Source organism: Chinchilla lanigera, unplaced genomic scaffold, assembly GCF_000276665.1.
Source record: "Chinchilla lanigera isolate Chin_1 unplaced genomic scaffold, ChiLan1.0 scaffold00185, whole genome shotgun sequence".
Lineage (NCBI taxonomy): Eukaryota > Metazoa > Chordata > Mammalia > Rodentia > Chinchillidae > Chinchilla > Chinchilla lanigera.
Window position 1 is genome coordinate 385,235 of NW_004955586.1, and position 24,919 is coordinate 410,153.

Here is a 24,919-nt window from a genome sequence, read left to right on the forward strand (position 1 = left end):
TCTGAGTTGTACTGAGTGGTTTGATGTCATTAGCAAGCTGGTCTTATTGATTTTCTTTTATTCATGTAGTAAACAAATGGAAGTCTAAGCATTCCACCACTCACAGTACGTTGTTTCCTGTAATTATAAATATATTTTTAACTCTCTTAGCCTGGGCAGCCATATGAGGGAAGGGGTCTTAGAGTATACCCTCAATCCTTGGATGTTTGGCTTGCAGGCCTATTTTCTTGTTCTATATTCCTTTTAATGGCTAGGAGTGATTGATAGAAGGGCGGGCTAGAACACACTCTACACGTCACAGTGACTAATGACTCTCCCGGAGAGACTATCACCAGCAAATGCCCAGAGATGGCCTACCAACTCTGCCAAGCATCCACCCTACATTCTGCTGGTGCCAGAGGCATCATGCTTCATCCCTCTATGGGAGAGGTCCACACACCATGCAAGCTCTGAAGAGTTGCTTATGCAGGTTCCAGAGAATATTAGACTGTTTTCTGTTACTGTAAGGAGCCATCTGAGACCGTGTACTTAGAAAAAAGAGGTTTATTTACCTCCTAGTTGTGGAGGCTGAAAGTTCAAATAGTATAGTGCCACTGCAATGAGGGTGCCTCTGACTACATCACCTCATGGCGAGTGGCATAACAGTGGCAGGGCTATATGTAAGAGGGAGAAATCACATAACCAAGTGGGAAGGCAGTGTCTGGCCTTGTTCTTTTAAATGAACCTCTGGCTGGAGTAAATTCAGGGGTTCCAAAAGAATTAACTTAATTCCTCCTGAGGGTAGCAGCCCAATGACCTAAGGAAGTCTCCCTAGTCCCCACCTCTTTTTCTTTTCTTTTGTGGTTCTGAAGAGTGAACCTAGGCCCTTGATACTGAGCTACATCCCTAACCCTTTTTTTTTTTTTTATTTTGAGACACTATCTTGCTAAGTTGCTCAGTTGCCCAGGCTTGGGATCCACCTGCCTCAGCCTCCTGAGCTGCAGGGATGATAGGCACTGGTGGGATTACAAGTGTGTGCTGCTAAACCTGGCTGACCCCTCTGCTTAAAGATCCACCACTTCTTTACACCATCACACTCACTGGGGACCAAGTTTCCAACACGCGAGCCCTTGGGGAACACACTCTAACCACATCCAAACCATCACACAAAGGGAGTGGTTCAGAAGACTTGAGGCAGACTTTGGACTAGAAGCAGCACAGACTAGCATTCTAAACTCAGTGAGCCCTAAACAGGTGCTTGCAGTCCTTAGAGGAGGAGAAGAAGATAGTAGGAAGAAAGGTGGGAGGATAATGAAAGACAGGAATGGTGGATAGACCAGAAGGGAAAGAATGAGAGAAAGGAAGGTGAGGAACAACGTATGTAAGTTAGCTTATTCTGTGTAACAAAACACTCCAAATTTAGTGGCTAAAAACAACAACCATTTAATTGGTTTACAGTTTTGGAACTCACACTCTTGGCTGGATTTAGTGGGATGGTCCTTCTACTGGTCATATTTGAGCTCTTCCACACATCTGAAGTTTTCTGCCAGTCAGTTGGGTACTCTGATCCGGGAGTTGGTTAGCTGTTGATTAGAGCAATGGACATGACTGAGTACATAACTTTCATCACCTGCCAAGGTAGCTCAGGCTTGTTTTCCATGTACAATGGTGGCATGAGGTTCCAAAAGCACTTTTCAAGCTTCTGCTTGCATCACATTCGTAATGCCCCATTGGGCAAAGCACATGGCAAGACTGGTCCACATTCAAGAGGTGGAGAAACTCACTCCACCTTTTAACAGGAGGAGCTGAAAAGTCACATAATAAATGGATAGGCATGTTGGGATGGGAAGAATTGATGGCCAGTTTTGCAGTCTATCACAGAAGGGCAGGGCTGGACATTTCTTCTGTTAGCAAAGTAGGCAAAGACACAGCAGTCTTCAAGTTGGGTTTGAGGCCCTCACATTGAATCTAGAAAATATTATTAAATCACCAAGTTTCTACATTCCACAGCTTATCTGTCAAATAAAGTAAGATAATAATGTAACCTCTTACTCATTTCCAGTGGGGACAATAAAAACTTTATGGGTTAGTTTCCTTGTCTTATACCTCCTGAAATTGAACTAAGGAGCAGTTAAGTGTTTGATACATCTCAGCTGGCAGATATGCTCGGAAACAGAAAAAAAATCTTAACATGTTGGCCTTAATTTCTAGCACAAGTGTTAAATATACTACAAAGACTTAAAGCGAATGAAAAATGTACATGTGTGTTTTCCTTAGTTCCTTGGTAGGGCCCATTGTATTAGTACAATTGTTTGTTCTATCCTCATTTATGTATCTTTTGGTTGTATTTTTTCTTATTATTGAAAATACATCAGAACCATTTAAATAGAGGTAAATGCTCATTGTTTGTTGGTATCCAGTGGAAAGAAAAGCTAAGAGTTAATTAGAAAATGTCAGTCATGACCACTGGGATTGATCTAGGGTTGTGGTAGTTACGTACATTAACTTTCCCTGTGGAAGTGTTTCCATGTAAATGGAAGATAGCTCACTTCTAGTCAACTTTGTATGAGTATTTATAGCTTAATGTAAGACTTGCATTTTTAACATAAAATTTAGGTGTTCTTTGTGTGAAATAATAAATTAATGCTTTTGTGAAATGATTAATTGTGAATCCTTGCAGATGCATTTATTTTTAAGGTGGCAATTGTTTACACCCTAAGGGAATTTATGAGGTCTTTTGAAATACCTTGTAGCGCTGCCGTGTTGTGTACAGGGTGGGTGGTTGCCTCACCCTGACCATTGGGATTGGAGGTTGGGGAATTATTTGAAGATGAGTCTCTAACTATGTGGGATTTAATTCCAGCTTGGGCAGAGGCAACCAGTGATGTTCCAGCCTCTGAAGTACGCCTGGCAAGCCTCAAGCTAGATAAGGGGAGACAAGGAGAAGAGGGAAAACACAGGATAAAGGAAAGTAGGAGTGGGAAAAGAGAAGACCAGGAGAAAAGAGAAAGCTTTCAGTACAACAGAAAAATAGCCAGGTGCCAGAGGCCTGACCTGCTTCATTCCACCTCAGTGCATAGCCTCACCAGACTGGCCAAGAAGCCATCTTTTCAAATGGCTCAGAAGCCAATTCCAAAAGCTGTCTTAGTGTCTTCTGCAATTTAACAGCAATGGATACCAGGGCATTCTTTTCCTTCTTTAAGTTCTTTGGCTCTGTGTTTTGGTTTAAACTATTTCCTCTCTTTAGAATGATCTCTCCAATTTCCTCTCAGTAAGGGAGTTGCACATCTTTTAGGGTACACCTCAACTGTTAGCTTCTTGAGGTAACTTTCTGGGATCCGTTTCCCTGTACTGGTTAAGGCCCCTTCTTCAGTGCAGCTGGTTCCTGTGGCATCTCCAGTAGGCCTGGTGTTCCGGGTATAGGTTCCATTCATCTCCTGGACCAGGCACCTTTGTGCAGGGTACAACCTGAGCAACCGTACAAAGTGGCCCTGTTAGTGGCCCATAGTAGGCATTTGGTACGTGTTTGTTGAATGAATTATCTTTAGAATTTTCCAGAGCTACCTCACAATTTAACCCCTCTTAAATGGTGGTACCCAGAACTGAACAAACCAGTCTGCACAGGTGATGGTCTTACTGTATACAGGGTCTGGTCAGTAATGGGGCAGCCATGTGGTTCTGGAACCACTCTTATTTGTTCTTCAGTGGTAACCTACTACTCTAAATCCAAGAATTGGCACATCCCTAATCTCCTAGAAGCATCCACCATCATCTCTATTTGTGCAGTTTGTTTTCCATGCTACTATGGAGAAACTTCTCTGGTTATTTTTGACACACTTCCTAATTTATCAGAGTCTCTTTTTTCTCTGAGCCTTTCTTCCCTAGTGTTGGGACAATTGGCAGAAATTACAAATCGCTCTCTGCCCCTCTGAATGTGTCACTAAATCATTAGGTTCTAAAGGAAGTGCTGAGCCCTCTTGGCTGTTATAATGGTTGTGCTTTGCTTTGGTCTGATTTTTTGGTTGGTCCTTGGAGTAGTATCACGCTATCCCGGAGGGCAGTGCCACTTGCCACATCGGGTTACTGATTACCCTCAGCACATATGGCCCTGGGGCCAGCCATCCAGGATGGGAGATCTGATTCTTTGTAAAGTCAGGTTGCCTTCTTTTTTTGATCACACTGGTATTACCCTGGGTTTTCATCAGCTTGATAAATAGAGGAGGTTGGATGCATTCCCAGCCTCCCTGACGTCATGATTTAGGGTACTTTACCACTGTGGGAGGTTTCAGCAAATCCCACCAATTGGTGAGTTTGTTGTTCTTCTCTGAGAAACTTCTGTTTTCTGTGCCATGTCTTACATAAGTTGATAGGGCTCCTTTTGTGACTTGCCCTTTCCTTTCAGTGATGTAAGAACCCCAGACATTGGCAGTCGCTATGTTTTGTTACTGAAGTGCTGGTGCTGATGGGATCCTCTTTCCTGTTTACTTTCTGTGGGAGGCTAGTGGAGGCTGTGGGGGTGACCGGACAACGTGGGATCCTCAGGCTGAAGGGTGGGCAGCTAATTAGTTAAGTTTAGGTCTCAGTGTCCACTACACATGGTCACATCATTGCTTTTGACATTCTTTTCCATAACTTGCTAGAGTGAATTCCTGCTGCATGACTGGGCGGTTTCTTGGCTCTGAGACCAGAAAACTTTGTACCCTCAGTTGGGCCTTTTCAATTGGTTTAGAGCAGGGAAAGGGGATTAGGACATTGGCTGAGGAAGTGACAGCATTCCCTCTTATTTATCCAACCCCTGAGCGTGATTTAAGAATTCTGTTTGGAGGGCCAGTTCAAAGCAGAGTTTCTGTTCTGCCTTTCCTTGCTAGAAGAAATGTACTTATTTACATAGTAATGCATGAATACAGAGCTGTGTTCTATAGAGTAAAAAATTTAGCTTCATCCTTTCCTCCATCACACTGTGAAGGCTTAGTGGGCTTTTTGTGTGTGTATTCATCCATAATGCATTATAAATAAATGCATGTATATGTAGTTTTGATTGATTCTTAACACGTCATGTTATACGCTATTGTCTTAGTCACATTGTCATTACCAAGACACAATACCCTATGCCTACAATATAAAGGAGGAGAGGTTTACTCTCACTCACAGTTACAGTCCATGTTCCTCTGGTTCAAGGGCAGAAATGCACAGTAGAGGGGTGTAGTGGAGGAAAAGCTGCCCGTATCACGGTAGCCAGGAAGCAGAGAGAGAAGGGAGGAGTTGAGGAGGGAGATGCACCCTTCCGGGTCATGCCCCAGTGGCCCACCTCTTCCGGCCAGGCCCCATCTAACATCACATTCAGCTATAGCACCCTGATGTTCCAGTTACCTGCCAAAAGCCCTGCCTCTGAGCACCTGGAAGTTCTGGGCGTCATTCTTCACCTAAACCATAACAATTACTATGTTAAAAAAACTTTCTTTTTTCACTTATGTGCATTGACAGTCTCTATTTGTCAGTACATCTAAATCAACTTCGTTTTTAAGACACTGAGTAGCATTCCATAATGTAGCTGTACCATCATTTATTCATCTGTTGAACTTTACCTCACACAAAGCTGCAGTGACAGCATTTATGATTCTGTTTTTGGGAATATATGTCAATATTTTTGGAGTGATAATCTCTCGAATTAGAATTTCTGTACTTGTAAAAATAATATTTTAAAGTAATATTTTAAAAAGCTATGCCTACTTAAAAATTTCAAAATCTCAAAGTTTACATTTCTACCAGTGGTGTTTATTTTCCCACATGCTCTTCATCTTTAGATGTTATTATCAGGCTTTTTAATTTTTTCGTTCACTGGAAAAAACAAATGTCATTGTTGCGTGCCCTACTTTCCTACCTGAAAGTGTTCCAAGGGAGCCTCCTGTTGTTCGTTAATAAACTAGATTACCAGGAACCATTAAGTGTGCTTTATTATCATCCACAAAGCTTTGGAAGAGACAATATGCTGGAATTGTGAAATTTCATCAAAAATATTATCAGAAATCCCTATGTAGAAAATGTTCATCTTCACAAATGTTCAATGAATTTATTCCTATATTCAAGTCACTTTCAATTTGATTTTTTGACTATTTTAATGTTTTTGGTTGGTAATTCTACATTCTATGTTCAGCACTGGAACATGTGTTTGTAATTTGTTTGTTTTAAGACAGAATAATATAGTTGATCTTTTTTTGTCTTCTTTAATATTGCTTAATGAAGTTTGTCTGGATTATTGGGCTTTAATTTATGAAAAATTACTTCTTTTTTTGCTTTTAAAGAATATATTGTGACAGGAACTCACTGTGACTCCTTATTTCTTCTCATTTGATTCCTCCCTGAACGCTAAACAATCTGTTGACACTTGCCAGAAGTAGGTCAGTTGGTTCCAAGATGATACTATAGATTGTTTCCTCTCACAAATCTTGATTTGAAATTCATTATACCTCTATTTCACATGACAAGATACCATTATGTGAAGTGGCTGCCTGTCATCTTTGAGTTAATATCTGTAGCAGTGTTTTGACTTTGAAGTTAACCATGATGGAATATTCTAAAAGATACAAAACAGGTTGTCAACAGTGCTCCCTTCTTTGGGTGGGGACCCTAATTCCTTTCCCATGATGCATCTCATCTGTCCCTTACTCATGCCATTGCCAATGCCCCTGACTCCCTTTTCAACTTTGAGCCAAACTTAATAATCAACAGAGTCATTTATCAAGACACAAATACATGCAGAGGTACCTGACCAATCATGGTTTTTAGAAGGAATTACCCCCCTCCAGATGTGCTGTGATCTCTTCCATTGTCTAATGCTCCCATAGCACCCTTGATGAAACCAGAGATTGAACAATAATGCATGCTACTAAAACACTAATAAGGTCAGCCCCCAGACTGGCTTTGGACTTGTTCTTCCAGTTTATACCAAATTTCTTAAGAGCGAGTCTTGCACTGCCCATTTCTTGTGTAACTCTGCAGCCAAATTCAAGGCTCTATGTGCAGCAAAAGACCCAGAGGGTCTTGGATGCTGAGCAAACTATAGTACTGAAGTCTTTGGGTGCCAAGAAAGCCCACTTTCCATTAGTCTAATTGGCTCTGTTCTTTTTTATTTTCATTTTCAGATGTGTATAGAGTTTCTCCACCTTTTTTTCTGAACTTCCTGACAGGTAAGTAAGGCTATTTCTATGTGGCAATATTGTAAAAACGACCAACATATTCAGTTGGGTTTTTCCTTTCATATCGCCCCACACTCCTTCATTTCAACTCCCCCTACTCCTTCATTTCAAAACCCCAGCCCCATAACAACTTTCTTCTTTTCCGTTCCTTTTGTTTTTAACTCTTCATTCCCACTTGGAGCTCTTTTTTTCCAGACATTTTCCTTCGAAGACTCATGGTTGACCCATTTCATCCTGGTAACCCAATTGTTTGTTTGCTTGTTTTCATAGTCTTTTAGGAATGGGTACAGATTTTAAACTTAGAAGCTGCAATAAAAGTAGAAGAAAGAGAATGGTTATTTGAATTTTATTTGAATTATGTTACATTACATATAATTCTTTGGGATTTTGTTTCATTGCTTTGCCCTCTTCTGCTCTCTAGACTTACCTCTCTGGCTTCGGCTCTTATCTTGCTTTGAAGTTGTTGTACACGTGCAGCTTTCAAAGATGCCTTCCAACCAGATCTCTGCTTTTGATTCTCTTCTAGAAGAGAAGAGAATCTGTTGACTTTCATGTTTGCCTGCTCTTCCTCCCCTCCCCTCCCTTTCCTCTTTCCCTCTCTTCCTTCCTTCTTCCCTCCCTTCCTCTCCCTATGAGACAAGTGCTGTACCACTGAGGTACACTTCCATCCAAGTTGCTTCCACTTTCTTTTGATAAATGAATGGTTATTTCTGGGATTTCATTGATACACATTATCAAAATCCTATAAACAGCACAAGTATTTATTATAATTAATATAAATTAGAATGATCCTATTATAATTTGTAAGATAAATAACACAGTTATGATAGTAGGTACTAGTAAGTTATTGTTATAAGTAAGGTTAAAACTCTTGAGCAGAATCACACAGCTAGTTAATGGCCAAGCTGGGACTTGAAGGAGGAGTTGGTAGGGGTGTGGTAACAACCAACAAAGGGGCCAGACTGCTTGAGGGGGGGGGCAGAGGCTTTCCCAACTACCCACCTTCCTCTCTAGTGTGAACTCCTGGAGGGTCTAAACCATATGCTTCTTCCTTAACCTTGCCCGCCAGCCCCAATGTGGATCACCAATTTGAGGATGCTTTTAATGAGAGTCTGCTTTTGCATTTCTGTCCTCTACATATTCATAGAATGATTTTGCAGCAGCAGATTCTGGACCAAATCAATTAAAAAAAACCCTTTTTGAGCGCCTGCTCTAGGGGTAATGTTCAAGTGGAGATCAAGCCTAGATAAGAGAGGATATTGTGTTCTGGTGTCTTGTTTTTTGTTTTTAGGCCAAGTTGAGCTTCATTGACCATGAAAGAAAGTGTCTTTTAAGTTCTTTTTTAAATCACTTTTTATTTGGCTATTCTAATTACCAATGAATCTAAGTAGTGGCGGTAAGCTCACAAGGGCAGAAAAGAGTTCTGTCTTGTTTATGGCTGTGTCTTGAGTCTTTAGTATAGTACTTTGTATATAAAAGAACATCGTTAAATATTGGTAAACCAGATGAATGAACTCAGGAAATGATTCCAAAATCTCTTTGGATTTGACATTGGACTATATGTAAACTTATTTTCTGATTGTGCTTGTAATCACAACTAGTACTTCTATACTAAGACATTAATTATATTACCTCATTCAGCTCCCTGCAGAATCCTATAAAGTAGGTCCTATTATTACCACCATTTTTTTTTCAATGAAGAGTTTAAGGTCCAGAGAGATTGTTAAGGAATAGCTGAGCAGTACACTCTAAGTGGTGGGGCTTGAATTCAAAGTCAGGCAGATGACTGTACTCTGCATGCTCTTGAACTCTGTGATATTCTGCTCATTTGTATGTGTTGAACATATTTATTGTGAACAGTGTGTGTGTGTGTGTGTGTGTGTGTGTGTGTGTGTGTGTAGACCCTGAAGGGTCTGGGAAGACAGGTAAAGTAAGCTTTCACCTTTCTTTGGATTATTCATATGTGAGTCATCAGCAGTATAGTAGACTGCAGGTAGGACATGGGAGATTTGGAGATGTGAAAAGGAACTGAAACACATAACACCTCGCACAAAGTTTTGTAATTGTATATGTAAGTGCATCACTTAATTCTAATATTGCACATCTGATTTGACTCACTTGTTTTATTGAATAAAACTTCTTTTTTTCTGCATTAGAAAGCACTTATGGCTTGTTAAGAAAATCATTTTGTACTATAAAGCACCAACAAATCATTTTCCTTCCATTTGCTTCTGGAGATGTGAAAGCTTCACATTGCAGTTATGCCATATAGTTCAGCACTGACTTGCTTTGAGCTGTGGCAAATAATACATAAAGCTGTCATTTTAGAGTTCATATTCAGCAATTACCAGTTAACCCAGTTTCTGTCATCTGCAGGACATTTTTTTTTTGGCATATGGGGTGTTGTTTCTCTTACTACAGCAATGCTGGCTTTAGTTCTGGGTGACCTTATCTTCAAAAAATTTTGTTGCTAAAATCCAGAATGGTTCCTCTGGTCCTATATTTATTCAGATTACCTCAACCTACAAGATTTGAAATTGCTGCTAAACATTTCTCTGGGCATTCCATAAAATCATAAATCATCTATATGCATATTACGTAAAAGTGTGTGTGTATATGTGTATATATATATACACACACATAGTGTATTTTCACTGTATATATATATACACACATATATATACACATTTATACACACACACACACACACACATATATATATATACACACACGCACACACACACACATATATATATATGGTAGAAATGTGAGGACATTCCCTTGTTAGGTTTTTGGCGTGGGGGTTTTGCTAGTCTTGTAAAAATGAGTCAGAATGTGCTCTTTTTTTCTTTGAGTTTTTGTGAGATTGGAATTCTTATTCCTTAAATAATATTTGATTGAATCACCAGTGAAATCTTCTGAGCCTGGAGTTTTACTGTGCGGAAAGTTTTAAGGCTTTTAACAGATATATGACCTATTAAGGCTTACTGTTTCTTCATGATTCCTTCTTGGTTAAATTGTATTTTTTTCTAGGAATTTGTTCATTTCTGTCTAGATTTTCCAAATTGCTGAATAGAGTTGTCCCTAAGAACCGTTTCTTTTTATGTTCATACCATCTACATTATGCTGCTTTCTTCCTTCTTTCTCTTTCCTCACTTTCTCTCTCTCTGCCTGCCCTCCTGTTTTTTAATTTTGCCAGAATTGATTTTTCTATTTCAATTTTGCTTAAAAATTTATAGAGCAAATATTTTAGAAAAAATACAAAAATTTCTTCAGTGTTTTAATAATCAATTAGGTTAGTTTATTTAGACCAAATCTTCTGCAAAAGACAACTTGAAGACAATTTGTCTTTATTAGTAATCTTTATATTATGCCTGTTTTCTATGTCATTATTTTTGCTTATTTTTCATCATTCTCCTTCTTTGGGTCCATTTTGCTGGGTTTTTTTTCAAACTTCTTGAAATGGACCTTAATTCATTCCTTTTAAGAATTTCTTTTTTTCTAATATGTGTATCTAAATGCCACGCTATTATTAGCTCTATCTACCTGTTTTAATATATAGCATTGTTATTATTGTTCAGGTCAAATATTTTCTAAAATATATTATGACTTCTCCTTTGACCCATATTTGCTAAATAATAAATTCAAACTTTAACTTTTATTATTACAACTTAATTGTACTATGATCAGAGAACATGCCCCCTCCTTTTTTCCAATTCTGTGTAAAGTTTTAGAAATTTCTCTGGTGACCAGCCTGGTTTTCATCAGCATTGCATGTTTGCTTGAAACAACTCTGTAGTTGTCAAGTTGGAGGTTATGTATATAGTCTTTCAATCAAGTTGATGAAGTGTATAATTCAAATATTCTATAATCTTAATAACTTTTTATTTGATTTTTATCAATTGCGGGCAGAGATGTGTGATTATCTCTCCTTCCACTTGTGGGGTTGTTCTATTTTTTCCTTACGTTCTGTCAGTACAGCTTTGTGTATTTTGAGGCCATATTGTATTCATATGTAAATTTGTTCAGTCTTCCTGTTGGATTAAACTTTTTGTGAGTGAACCATTTTATTTATACATAATGCTTTTTTCTTTTCAATCTTAATCTCTCTGACACTAATATACACCCATTACTTTTATTTTGATTGTTGTTGGCAGAGAATATCTTTTCCATCCTTCTACTTTTAAATTTTCTGTATCATTAGGTTCTAGTTGTGTCCTTGTAAATAGCACATAGTTGGAATTTGTATTTTGTTTCCAGTCTGATAATCTGTTTTTCCTAAGTATTGTTTGTTTTTCTCCACTTTCTCACCTTCTTTCAGATTCACTGAATATTTTGAAAATCACTTTGCCCCTTTCCTATGGTTAGGAAGTTATATACCCTATTTCTATTCCTTAGTAACTACTATTGTAGTTACAACATGTCAGCCAAGCATGCTGGTATGTACATATAGTCCCAGCTACTTAAAAGCTGGGAGCCTGCAGATCAGTTGAACCCAAGAGTTTGTGGCCAGCCTGGGCAACATAGTAAGATTGCAAGACACTATCTTAAGAAGAAGAAAAGAGAAAGAAAAACTGATTCTGCTCCATCCTCTTCTCCTTGAATTTTCTTTAAATATATGTGTCAGAACTTATATCATTTTTCTCCATGTCTGAACTTTTCTCTGATATTTCATATCTGAAACTCAAGTTTGCATCATTGGGCCATACCTGTAGGTATTAGTGGCTTCACAGCTTGCATTACTTCCTTGGCTTTCTGCATTATCATCAGCTTTGTCCTGACAGTGTCTTTCTAACTTGTCAGCTCTTTGACATGTTTAAGAAAATGCTTCTCATATTTTATTCTTGATTTTAAATTGTCTTTTGCAGAAGATTTTATCTAAGTAAACTAACCCAACTTATTAAAACACTGAAAAATTTTTTGTATTTTTTCTGAAATATTTGCTCTATCAAGTTTTTAAGTAGAATTCAAATAGAAACTTAATTCTGCTTTTGCTCACAGTTTCCTGATTGTGTTTTCTTCTGACTTTCTTGACAACTGAGCAGGCTAAATCAATTGCTTTTTCAATTTTTATTCTTGCTTGTTTCCCACCAAGAACCTCTTCAGTACTCTCCTGTTAAGTTTTTTCTTGCGCGAGTCTTGTTAGCCAACACTTAGGACTCAGTGTAAATAGCTCTTAAGGCATAGGGCTTTCTAGTAGACTTGGGGAACAGTTATCTTACCTCCTGTTACTCAGGTCAAAAGTATTGATCATTTATATATATATATATATATATATATATATCATAGCAATTATGAAATAATCACATTTTGCCAGTTAACTGAAGATGTCAGAGAAAAACTCTCACCCAGACCTGCCCAACTATAATATCAAGCTATTTTCTCCCTTTTAAATATTATTTTTAATTGTTCTATGTCTAAAGATAGATTTATCATTTAAGATTATCTTGAAGTGGTTTAAGCATGATCCTGGCACACAGCTTGTGTATTGTACAACCCTACAGGTTTCCACAGTTTTCTTTGTAATTGATGCCATTTTACTACCCATCCTTAGCACCTTAAATCTTGCTAAGAATTGATAGCTGTTCAAATTATCTTTGTCGATGACCTACATTGCATTGAATTAACCTAAGTCATAACAAAAGATGAGGCAATAGTACAGCTGAAAAGGATCAAATAAGTAAGGGTTTCAAGATCTACAGATTTGCATTTTGATCAATGACCCAGAGACTTTGTGACCTAGCGGGATAGTCTCAGTTCATGTAGAGAGCAATAGGAGCTACATTATTTCAAATGCCATAGAACTTCTTCCATTTCCAAATATACTTTTAGCTTTGAGAAAATACATTCAGCTTGACAACTGAAAGCAGTCTTTTTAGTGGTACCCAGTCTCTAGTGAGTTTTATTTAGTTTTTTTGGTACCAGGAATCAAACTCAGGGTCTCACTTGCCAGGCCGGTGCTGTGCCAAAGAGCTATATCCCTGGCCCTCTAGTAAGTTCTTGATCCATGTTCCCCTTTCAAGTTGATTGCAGGTCTCATTCTTCGTTCTGGCCTTTCCTACCGTTATTTGGGAGTAGAGTACCTGCTCTCTTCAGTTTAAAGATATGGCTTATTTTGATCAGAAGCTCAAGTCACAGCACATAATAACCAGCCACTGTGTATACTAATTTAATTTGAACACCACTTAAGTCATTTGCCCTAGGAGTTGGCAAAGAATAAGTTTGCAGAAATTCTGAAATTGTATAAATAGCACTCTGAATTTGTTGAATGATTCCACCCAATGGACTAAAATATTTTATTTAAAAGGTGACAAATTCTCAGGAGTCTGGCATTGTGGCCTGGTAGAAAGATTAGGGGTGTGTGAAACAGCCACATAGTCCATCCCCTACAGCATACTCAGACTGTCCTTTCATCTCCAGAATGTGAGCGTGAGGCTAGGTGGACTCTGAGGTCCTTTCCAGATGTAAACGGCTCTGATACTCTTCCCAGAGCTAAAATTAGATACTTGGGCATTAAGTCTTCAAAGTCAGCTCTACCAAATCCAGGTAGAGTAGAGCCTAAAGCATTTGTATAGAAGAGAGTTTTCATAGAGCTTTAATTCACTAGATAATGGCTTTTCAAAAAGTACAGTGCTAGGGCACGCCGGGCTCCTGATGTACAGGCGTGCTTTTGCAGGTGGAATAGGGTTTGGAAACTTAAAATATATATTAATTTTTAAGCTTTTTGTTAAAACTTCTGGTCACACATGTAAATGCATAACTGTGAATTTTAGGAACTGAACACACCCATATAACCAGCATACAGAATATTTTCTGTGCCTCAGAAGTCCCCCCTTGTGTCCATTTCTGTGATTACTACGACCCCCTCCCTTCCAAAGATAACCACTTTCCTGACTTTGCACTGCATTGATTTTGCCTGCTTTTGTTTCTCCTAGGAATGGAGTCACGTATAAATGCATTCTTTCATGTAGCATTTCCCCGGCTAACATTATGCCTCTAATACCCATCAGTATTGCTATGTATAGCTGCAGCAGACACATTTTGCCTCCAGAGAGACATTGATATATCTTTGCACAACTATATTAACATCCTCACTTGAGTGACTCATTTGGGAAGATCAATAATGTACCATTGTGAATAGAGAGAAGATAAAAGTGTTCAAGAGGAGGGACAACTCAGAGGCATTTGATAATTTATGAGCATATTGTATTAATATATAATAATTTATTTGCTTTAAAATGAAAGGCTTCTTTTGAAGAAGGATTTACCTACTGATCTAAGACATTGTCATGCCATGTCAAGTAAGAATCACTCTCCTGGCATTGGTTGTGGCTACTAAAAGACACAGGATTCCTTTTTTTAGTCTTTTTGAGACAAGGTCTCACTCTGTAGTTCAGGCTGGCCTTGAACTCACTCTTTTTTTTTTTTGGTATAGGAATCGAACTCACAACCTCACGCTTACCAGGCAGTTTGTAGCCCAGGCTGGCCTTGAATTCACAGTGATCCTCCTGCCTCAGCATCCTGAGTGCTGGGATTTACAGGTGTGCACCTCCATGCCTGGCTAATGCCAGGATTCTTAAAGATTGCCAACTTTACCTTGAGACTGAGAAATTGTGCTTCATTTTTCCCCTTCTTTCCCTGCCTTGTCCTTAACCCCTGTACTACCTGACTCTGCACATATAAGGTTCAAAATAGAGATTTGCTGAGTGAATACATGAATGAATGAAGAGTACAACTAACACAGTGCATTTACAATGTCAGCCAAGATCTCATTTGCTCATCGTCATAGCCATACTATCAGGATGCCTCTGGTATCATAATTTGCTAAATGGGGGAATTTGACCTTGGAAACTAGTTTTTCAAAATCACATTACATGGAAGAGCTGGGACCTTTGAACTCACACTCTTTAGTCTTCACCGTGGTTTGCACACGCTGTCCCTGGCTGGAAGGTTGCAGTGTGATTGGATTCATGGATACCCTTGACTGGAGCTCTGTTAGCTGAGAACATACAGCCTGATCTGTTGCAGCCCTCTGGCTGTGCAGAAGGAATATGTTCCAGTGCTCTCATACCAGCCCTGACCATGTCTGAGGCTGTGAGTGAATTGTCATTTCCTGTCTCAGCACCCGACACTAGCCCCCTCAGTGCACTAGGTGCTGACTGCCCTTCATGAAGTTGTGCTGGCCAACGCCTCCACAAGAGCAGAGTAGGCGCAGTCTTAGCCGTTGCAGTTCTGTGTGCTGAGCTCCTCCCAGCCCATATCCCACCTCCACTACATGTATTTTCTTCTAGTTAACTCCTGTTTGGTCCTCACATCTCATCTGGTACACACTGGCTCTCAATAAGTATTTGTTGAATGAATAAATAAGTAAATGGCAAATGAGGCATTTAAATTCCATTCTGATATCAACTTTGCTTTTTCTAAAATGTTGACTCATTGACTACTAAAAAATACAAGCAATAATAAAATAAGATGCAAAAAAAAGAAAGTGCCGTGTACCTCTCCTTTTACAGTATGAGCCATACATAGAGTGGATTATTTGGAAAATTCTGTGACCCCCTTCTGATTCTTAGTATAGTTTTTACCCAGCCTTTACATAGTGTTACTAATTGTATATGTAACATTTTTGTTTTTAATTTCTTCTGTTGGCATTTGGCATGTTGTTGGTATTTTCCGTAAATCCACATGGACTACCTTGCTTATCATGTAAAATACAATATCCTGCTGGGTGGCTCTCTCTTCATACTAGTAAACATAGATTGTATGTTTCATAGCTGGTACCCACCTGGCATTGCTCATTCTCTGGAACCATTGTAGTAATTTATTTTTTTGGTTTTTTTGTTTTGTTTTGTTTTGGTTTTTTTTGTTGTTTTGTTTTTTGTTTTTTTTGGTCTTTTTGAGACAGGGTCTCACTATGCAGTTTAGGCTGGCCTTGAGCTCACTTTGTAGCCCAGGCTGGCCTCAAACTCACAATGATCCTTTTGCCTCAGTCTCACGAGTGCTTGGATTACAGGTGTGTGCCACCATGCCCCGCTCATGGTAGTAATTTAAAGGAAGCGGAATGGCAAGTCGCTGTGGTTGCGGATTGACTTTTCATGTATTACTGTGTTATGATTAGCACAGCTGTGATGATCTATTGTCCCCATATTTTATTCCAGAATGTTTTTCTCTGGTGGGCAGTGCAGCCATCTTGGCAGACCTGAAGAAGTTTTACTGACATTCAAAATATTCCTTGTTCTCATTTGTCTTCATGTCGTCCTGGTTACATCCCTGGAAGGTAAGGTGTTTCTTTGCTTTTTTTTTTTTTTTTTTTCCCTGTTAATCTGTTTGTGTCTATGTGGGTTTTTGTATTTGCTTAGGATTATTTTTAAATGGTTAAATATAAATAGCGTATGTACCATTTTCATCACTTTTCATACTTTGTTAGCATTTAAGTTCAATCACAATTTTGTGCAACCATCGTTACACTCCATTTCTAAAATGGATAGTTTTCATCATCCCAATTAGAAATTCTACCCATTAAATAATAACTCCCTAACCAGTCCCATAACCTCTATTCATTTTGTTTTTATGAATTTGCCTATGCTAGTTATCTCATGTAAGTGAGACTATAAATATTTGTCTTTTTGTATCTCACTTACTTCACTTAACATAATGCTTTCAAGGTTCCTCTATGTTGTAGCTATGGATCAGAATTTCTTTCCTTTTTCGGCTAACAATATTCCATTGTATATATGTTCCCCATTTTGTTTATCCATTTATCAGCCAATGAACATTCAGGTTATTTCCACCTTTTGGCTATTGTGAACAATGTCGCTATGTACAAATATCTGCTTGGTTCACGGTTTTCAGTTCTTGGGGTATATATTTAGGAGTGGAATTGCTGGGTCATATGGTAATTTTGTATTTAACTTTTTGAGGAAGTGCCAAATATTTTCCACAGTGCCTGTGCATTCCGGCCAACAAGGCATAAAGATTCCACTCTCTCCACATCCTTAACAACACTTTTGTTTACTTTTGTTTTGATGATAGGTATGAAGTGTCATCTCTTGTGGTTTTGATTTGCATGTTCTTAGTGATTTGTGATGTCAGTACCTTTTCATGTGCTTATTGGCCATTTGTATATCTTTGGAGAAGTGTCTGGGTTTTTTAATTGAATTGTTTTTGTTGTTGTTTTCTTTTAGGGGTTCTTTAGATACTCTGGATATTAATTCCTTATCAGATACATGATTGAAAATATTTTCTTCCATTCTGTGCACCATTTTTGCACTCTCTTAATAGTGTTCTTTTCATGCATAAATTTTTGAAATTTCATTGAAGTCCAATATATCTGCTTTTACTTCTGTTATCTATGCTTTGGTGTCATATCCAAGAAATCAATACTAGACCCACTGTCAGGAAGATGTCCTCCTGCATTTTCTTCTAACTTGCTTATAGTCTTAGCTCTTATGGTGAAGTCTCTTGATCCATTTAGAGTTAATTTTTGTATATGGTATAAAGATCCAGCTCTACTCTTGTACCTGTGTATATCCAGGTTTCCCTGTAACATTTGTTGAAAAGATTGTCCTTTCCCCTTTGGTTAGTTTTGGCTACTTTGCCCAAAATCAATTGACCAGATATATGTGGATATATTTTTTTATGTTTATTTGTACTCAAAAGTATCTACTTGAAGGCATTTCCACATGGAAATTTAAAGGTGCTACAGAATCAGCCAAATGAAGCAGCATATTTTCAGAAAAGTGAATCTTTAGAAGCTTATGAAACAAGAAATAAAGGTACATAAGGAAGGCAGTGAAAAGGCCAACAATACTAGCGCTGCAATTTCTGTGGGCACAGCTGCTGAAAGAACACTGTGCTATACAAATGTAAAGAATACCCATTAGCCAATAGACTAGGAAATGAATGTTATTTAAAAAGACACTATTAAAGACTCACAGTGAAATACTTTTCTTACTCAAAAGAGGGTGACAGGACTGAGGAATCTTCCTTGGATAAAACAAAAATCTGCTAGCAGCAAACAATAACAAAATAAACATACACGTGTGCAAATACACATATCTACATGCAAACTAAATGAGAATCTTCCCAACAGGTAAACACAATTGGCAAGTCTTCAGAAAGTAGGCACAGGGCCTTGTTGTCAAGAAGCCCTCACTCTAAAAAAAAGAAATGATAAAAACTCAAAATGAGCTGATGACTTACAGTGTGCCAGGTCCTTACCTGCTTTCCACTTGTCTACTTTTAATCTTCTCAACCAGATCTTTAAAGGGAAGGTCTTAATCTTATCCCCATTTTCCAGATCAGGAAGCAGAGGCTCAGAGAGGTAAGTAACTTGCCCAAGGTTGTTAGCCCTGGACAGCGGTAGAGCTGGCATTTGGCCCAGGGATCTGGCTCTAGGTTTTGTGTTTGCAGCCACACAACCACGGTTCTGAAACATGAGTATGCATCAGAATTACTAGGAAGGCTTGTTGATACACAGATCACCGGGCCCCTTGCCCCAGTGTTTGTGATTTAGTAGATCTGGGGCAAGACCTGAAAACTGACATCTCTAACACACTCTCAGTGGATGCTGATGAAACTAATCGAAGAACCACAATTTAAGAACCACTATTTGTACAACTGTTAGAAGACACAAACAACATGAGAATGTGCTTCCTGATATCTATATCATGATATATAAATTCTGTTGGGGCCTTGTGACATTCATGTAAATTATGCTCACATATCATCTCCTTGGAGCATGAAAACATCACTTTGGAATTGGCAGGGCAAAAATCAAGTGTCTCTGCTGATGAGTAAATGTCCCCAGAAACATTATTGGTTAGGAAGTGGTGGAGCCCAGACAAGATGCCAGATCTTTGGTCTCACGTTTCTGTGTTTTTTTTCCACCACAGAAATAGTGGAAAACAAAGGAAACACTTCATCAGAATGAAAGCTGCTCATTAAAAATAAGTCTTTTGAAAAATTATTATCTAAAAGTGATGAAAACGGAGGTGGATAAACAGGAAAGTATGGAGCTTTGAAGCAAACCTAAGTAGAGACAAGCTGAGTAGTCACTTAGGGTATCTTTTTCACTCCGTCTTTCTGGTTGTGTTAGTTAGCTTTCCATTCTTGAAGCTAAATACTTGAGATAATCAACTTAAAAAGAGGAATGGTTTATTTCAGCTCATAGTTTTTGAAGTTTCAGTCCATGGTTGATTGACTGCATTGCTTTTGAGCCTGCGGTGGGCAGCATTCCATGGCAGGGAATGCAACAGGAAGCCCATTCACCTCATGGAGAGACACAAAAATGAAGAAGAAGAGATTGGTGCTCCATAGTTCCCTTCAAGGGCACACCACCAGTGACCTAAAGCCTCCCACCAGACCTCCTTTCTTAAATGTTTCCACGACCTTCCAATAGCACCATCTTGGGGACTGAGCTTTTAACACATAGACCTTTCAGGGACAGACCAGATCCCAACTACAGCATTGATGAATTGGTTTGTTAAAGCAGTAGTTCTTGAAAGTGTGTCCACCAGACAAATAGCATCAGCATCACCTTAGAGTTTATCAGAAGTGCAGATTCTAGTGCTCAGTTTCACTGTTGAATCAAAAACTCTGAGAGAAGGGCAGCCAGCCAGTCCTCCAGGTGATGCCAGTGTAACCTCAGGGGCAGAACCGCTGGCTTAAAAGAATTGGCTAACACATTGCTATTGGCAGCATGCTAGAGTAAAAAGCTAAAGAGATCTGAGGCTAGAACCCTCCCCTTGCCCTCCACCTGCTCTGGTTGTGATCTTAATTTGCCACTTAACCATGTGAGCCTCTGTTTCCTCATCTTCCCAACACAGTAGCTGTTGTACAGCTCAGTATATGTGTAAAAAAACCCAGAACAACAACAAAAACTAACAAAGGCAAGGTTTTCCTCAATTAAGTGTTTTGGGATCTCAAAGGGTTTAAATAGGAGTTCTTTGTTGTCTCTCAGAACTCCAGTAAGAGTATCAATTCATGTGATTTAATGATCTCTTTGAGAGCACTCACCACATGCAAGCCACTGTTCTAAGGACTTATACAAAGCTAACTCCTGTAGAAGCACACCCAATAACCCTTTGAAATAGTCACTGTTATTGGCTCATTTTCCAGATGAAGAAACTGGAGTACAGGGTAGGTAAGCAGTTTGCCCTGGATAAACAGTTAAAATGAAGTGCAAAATTGTGGTTCAAACTCAGGCCCTCTGGCTCCAGAGTTCTGAATGTTTAGCATCAGTATTACATTGTTTTTCAACATTTTTTTTCTTTTGCAGTACTGGGGATTGAACCCAGGTCCTTTGTACAGAGCTTCATTCCCAGCCATTTCTAAACTTTTTCGAGACAAGCTCTCACACTAAGTTGCCTGGGCTGGGCTTGAACTCGTGATCTTCCCGCCTCAGCCTCCCCGAGTGCTTGGATTATAAGCATATGCAATCACACCCAGCTGCCTTTTGACATTCTTAACCACTCTGCTATGCTAGGCTCAGTTGCTTGGTGGTTGTACCTGTGTAGATTAAAGATAATGGTGGAATTCATAATTGTGAGATGGCTCAGAACAACCATCTCCCTGGGTAGCTTTGGACCAAGGCAGGTTCTTTGCAGTTCAAAATGGCTTGGCTCTGGTCTTTGATGAACACCGAAGGCACTGACTTGCCACTTTGACAGTTATCAGTTGTGCAGTAATAAGCACCTGCTGTATGCCTGTCAGTCCTGGCTGTCGTGAGAATGTTTTAGTCTCTGACTCCAACAAATTCGAGAGCTACAACTACAATGCGTGAGGACAGTACAAATATAACCAAATCCTAAAATATCAGCCAGCGCTGAAGGGCTCTCATATATAGCCTTTGGCTAAAGCTGTGGATTCATCTAATACTAAGCTTCCTATACCAGATGGTATTGATGCCCTGCCCATATCCCTTGACAGAGGTGTCTACCTGTGGGTAGTTCCTGTGGATGCTGATGTCTTTCATGTCTCTCTGGGAGTGAGCTGTGCCCGTGGGAGTGGACTTGTGCTGTGCATGGAATAAGTCAAAATTCCAAACAGTTAACACCCCAAAATAGTAAGGGATGACAGTCAATGTTTAAATGTACTGTCTTCCCTGTCCCTTAGTGGGACAATGCTTGAGAAGTGCTCATCGCCTCCCAGAGTTCCCCAGTTGGATAGTGCCTCAGGTGCCCATGGTAGTAATTTGCACATTAACTTCATTATTGTGTTCACTCTCTTATCTGTCTCAACTTAATCTTCCCTCTCTTGGCTTCTTGGGGTCATCTCCATTTGGAAACACACTTACCTTCCAAAGTTTAGCCAAATACTATAAGCCCTGCCTTGACCTCCTCAGAAGAATTCAGTCTCTCTCCGCAGTGCTCACTTTTCTTTTTATGCCTGCCTTTGATCGTACCTGTTGATTCTTGCCACCTTTGACCATCCTCATTGTGGATTTCCTTTGCACCATGAGTCCTACCAGTGCATTACCAGTGCCAGGGGAGAACACTGGCTGGTAAGGCTGGATGGGGACAAACAGATGTGAGGAAAGCTAGTGAGTACTCAGAGTGCTCTGGACCAGGCCCTTCTAATGCTTTAACAACATTACCTCTTTGAATCCTTCACAAAACTTTTCACAATGCGTATTTTTCATCTCAGTTTCTAGATAGAGAATCTGAATGTCAAAGAAATTAAGTCTTTTGCCCAGACTTACATAGCTAGGAAATTTTACCATCGGGAATCTGGCCTGTGCTGTTCACTCTCCACCAGGCTGCCAGAGTGGCCTCAGTAGATGTCTGAAGACTGAGGGAACCTGTCATTGAGGGAGGGGACTGGGCAGGGAGGAGGAGAAGCCCGAGGTAAGCCACTGTGGAGCAGTGAGTCTTCTGGTCCTGGGGGTATGGGCTGCAAACACAGTAGCTTTACCTTGAAAGCCTGACGGTTGACTAAGTGTTTTTGTCAGCAGGGAGAGGTGGACCTGACACCATTTCAGGCCACTGGCCAACAGACAGAATCCCTAGAGCTTAACACTCTCAGTTCCCTAATTTAATGACATTTGAGGGAATCATTGTTGGTCTACCAGAAGCCCAAGTGAGCTTTGGCAGGTAACTATGCTTTATCTCTTAGCTGTCCTGAAGTGCACTAATGCTTTTTTTTTTTTTTCCTTTTGGGTCTTTGAAGGAGGTCTTCTTTTAGGTATAACTGTTCTGTTTTCCACAGGATGAGATGACATAATAGTGGAAGATGGTTATAATTTCATTCCTGCAGAATTGTCTTCCCCATTTGGAAACAATTACACATATGAGCCAGTTTGGTGAGCTCATAAGCTACAATGCCCAATTCTCTTGCGCTCTCTCGCTCTCTCTCTCTCTCTCTCTCTCTCTCTCTCTCTCTCTCTCTCTCTCTCTCTCTCTCTCTCTGTCCTGTGTCTAGATCATTCTGTGCTGCTGACATTTCTAGTGATAAGTCCTTCCAAGGCCTCTCTGGCTTCTTTCCTCATATTCTCTCATGCTTTGTCTACCCGGGTCTGTTGTTCCTTGAGCAAAAGATCTTAGCACTGCAGGAGATCAGCTAGATGCTCCTAAGGGCATCCACCTGTATTGTTTGCTTTAATGCCAAATCCAATGATGGTCTCCTTCTTCTGTCTCAATCCCCTATCTGTAAAAATGAACTTATAAATATGTACCTTGGCATTGATGTGATCTCCTGCCGATCTCACAAGCCCCCAAAATCCTAGTCCCCACATGCAGTCATGAGGTCACTTCTGTGGGACCCTGACTCTTTCCCTGGCAGGTGGAAATGTTAATGAGGAATGATAGTGATTCTAGATAGGGAAACTAGAAGCAGAGGACCTTGTATTTCACTTTCCACTTGGAACTCCTGAGAAGGATTCCTCACAGGCCTGCAGGTCAAAACAAAGCAATTGTAGAGTTGAAGAATGATGAAATGGTAGGTTTTAGTCAGGGAGAAGGCCAAAGATGGCATCTACTCCAGTTTCTCTCAGCTCTTGTGTGCAGGGTATGGATTCTAAGTGGCTGGCATGTTCTGAGAGGGTATAAGTGTTGAAGGCAATAGGTAGGGAGAGGACTTCAAAGACTATGGCAAGGACAGATGGGCCAGGTGAGAGATGTGATAGACTCTCAGAAGTGAGCACTGAAGGGAGCTGGGCTAGCAAAAGTGGGACCCCCAGATCCGGGTGAGATTCTGAGGGAATAGACCACAAGGCCACCAGTTGTGGTCTTAAGCAGTGGCTGCCACTTGGACATTGAGGAGTCCTGCAGGGCAAGGCAGATCTCTGGAGAGGCCACTAAAAGTCCTGGGCTCAGCATTAGATGAGCTCTCAGATCCAGATCCCTAATCCCTGCTTCCAGAAGGGCACTAGTACCCATCCCTAGCCTGGACGCCATTTTGAGTACCAGAAGAAAGAGGAGGAAAACGAAGATTGTGCATGTATTCAAAAGACATTGAGGTAACTAGAGACTATTTTAGCGAAGAGGAGACAAAACAGCCTTCAATCATCAGATTTAAGGATCCCTTTCATATACGTCTGGATTGGAGGTGCCAAAACAAGATTTTAGACATCAGAGAAATCTCACCAATTGTTTATTTATTGTTGCTTTTGTTTTTGTATCTCAGCTGTGTCTGTAAACTTGAAACTTGTTCTATAACAAATACATAGTGGATACTTTGTGTCAGGACAGTCATCTAGGAATCATTGAAAACTATCATAATATCTTGAATTCACTCCTCCTCCTGGTTTTATCTTTTTCTATATGTAGATATATCTGTTCTGGTCCTTGACGATAAGGGGTGACACCTTAATGCTCTGTGTCTTCCATAGTGTCTAGTACATAGTAAGTACTCATTGAACTGGATAGTTGATTGGTTTTGATTTGTAGCCTTAGCCTAAAACCTAGAGATATGAAATAACATGGCCCTTTCTCCTCACCGTACATCATCATTATTTTCTTCATCTGAGCCTAGTGAGTTCCGGTACAACACATATTCTTCCTCTAAACTTCTGCATAGACCTCAGTGAGGTGGCTGTACCTTGGCTAGAACTCGCTTTGAAAGACATATTTCCCCAATTCCATATTTGGGGTTTCAGCTGATCACCTGCTAAGATTCCTTCACAGTCTGCCATTCTGTGAATTTAACCACCCAGTTCAGATTCCGAATTCAATGTCCTGGGATACACAGGGAGCTTTAAGAAATCCTGACACTTGCATCCCACCCCCAGAGATAAACAGTGCCAAAAGTTTATTTGAAAAGTGAGGGGTGTAGTAGTAAGGGAAGAACCAGCTCTGTAGAGTGAACTTAGGCCAAAGAGAGGAAAGGATAAAAGCAAAAATAAAAGTACATAGATACAGAATGGGTTACCATGAGGAGTCATGACAGCAGGCTCCTCGCGATGTCTTGTTTCTTTTATGCCATCCACATCTTGTGGGGGCCCTCAAGAAGTTTCACGTATGGGACCCTGGGGATTATTTGACACTGTGCTGGGATCTTGTAATTGACAGGTCCTGCTTATTTTTCCAGCCAGCTTTGCCATGCCCTATCTGCTATATCATGGGTACTAGAATTCTTTAAAATGATCCAAGTGAGTCTAGCAGGACCGACAACCACTCATCTCGGCAGTCCCATTTTAAAACTTCTCTTCTCAAAGTTCCTAATATGAAGTTGAAGACAATTTAAAAGTTACGGTTTTGCAAACTAGATTTTTAACATGAGGCAATTTTATAGGGGTTTAAAGCCAA

The 24,919-nt window shown here is 39.7% G+C and overlaps 1 protein-coding gene across 8 annotated transcripts in view; it reads left to right on the forward strand.

Annotated features, from left to right (window-relative positions):
* The window catches only part of Adgrg2 (adhesion G protein-coupled receptor G2), a 117,705-nt gene that overhangs the window by 25,662 nt on the left and 67,124 nt on the right, over positions 1-24,919 (forward strand). For 7 of the 8 annotated variants that reach the window (XM_005414435.2, XM_013509893.1, XM_013509890.1 and 4 more), the window contains exons 2-3: positions 7,122-7,166; positions 16,334-16,452. In XM_005414435.2, coding sequence (XP_005414492.1) covers positions 16,335-16,452 — 118 coding nt within the window. In that variant the 5' untranslated portion in view covers positions 7,122-7,166; position 16,334. The remainder of the gene's footprint in view (positions 1-7,121; positions 7,167-16,333; positions 16,453-24,919) is intronic. The other variant, XM_013509887.1, reaches the window with a different exon arrangement.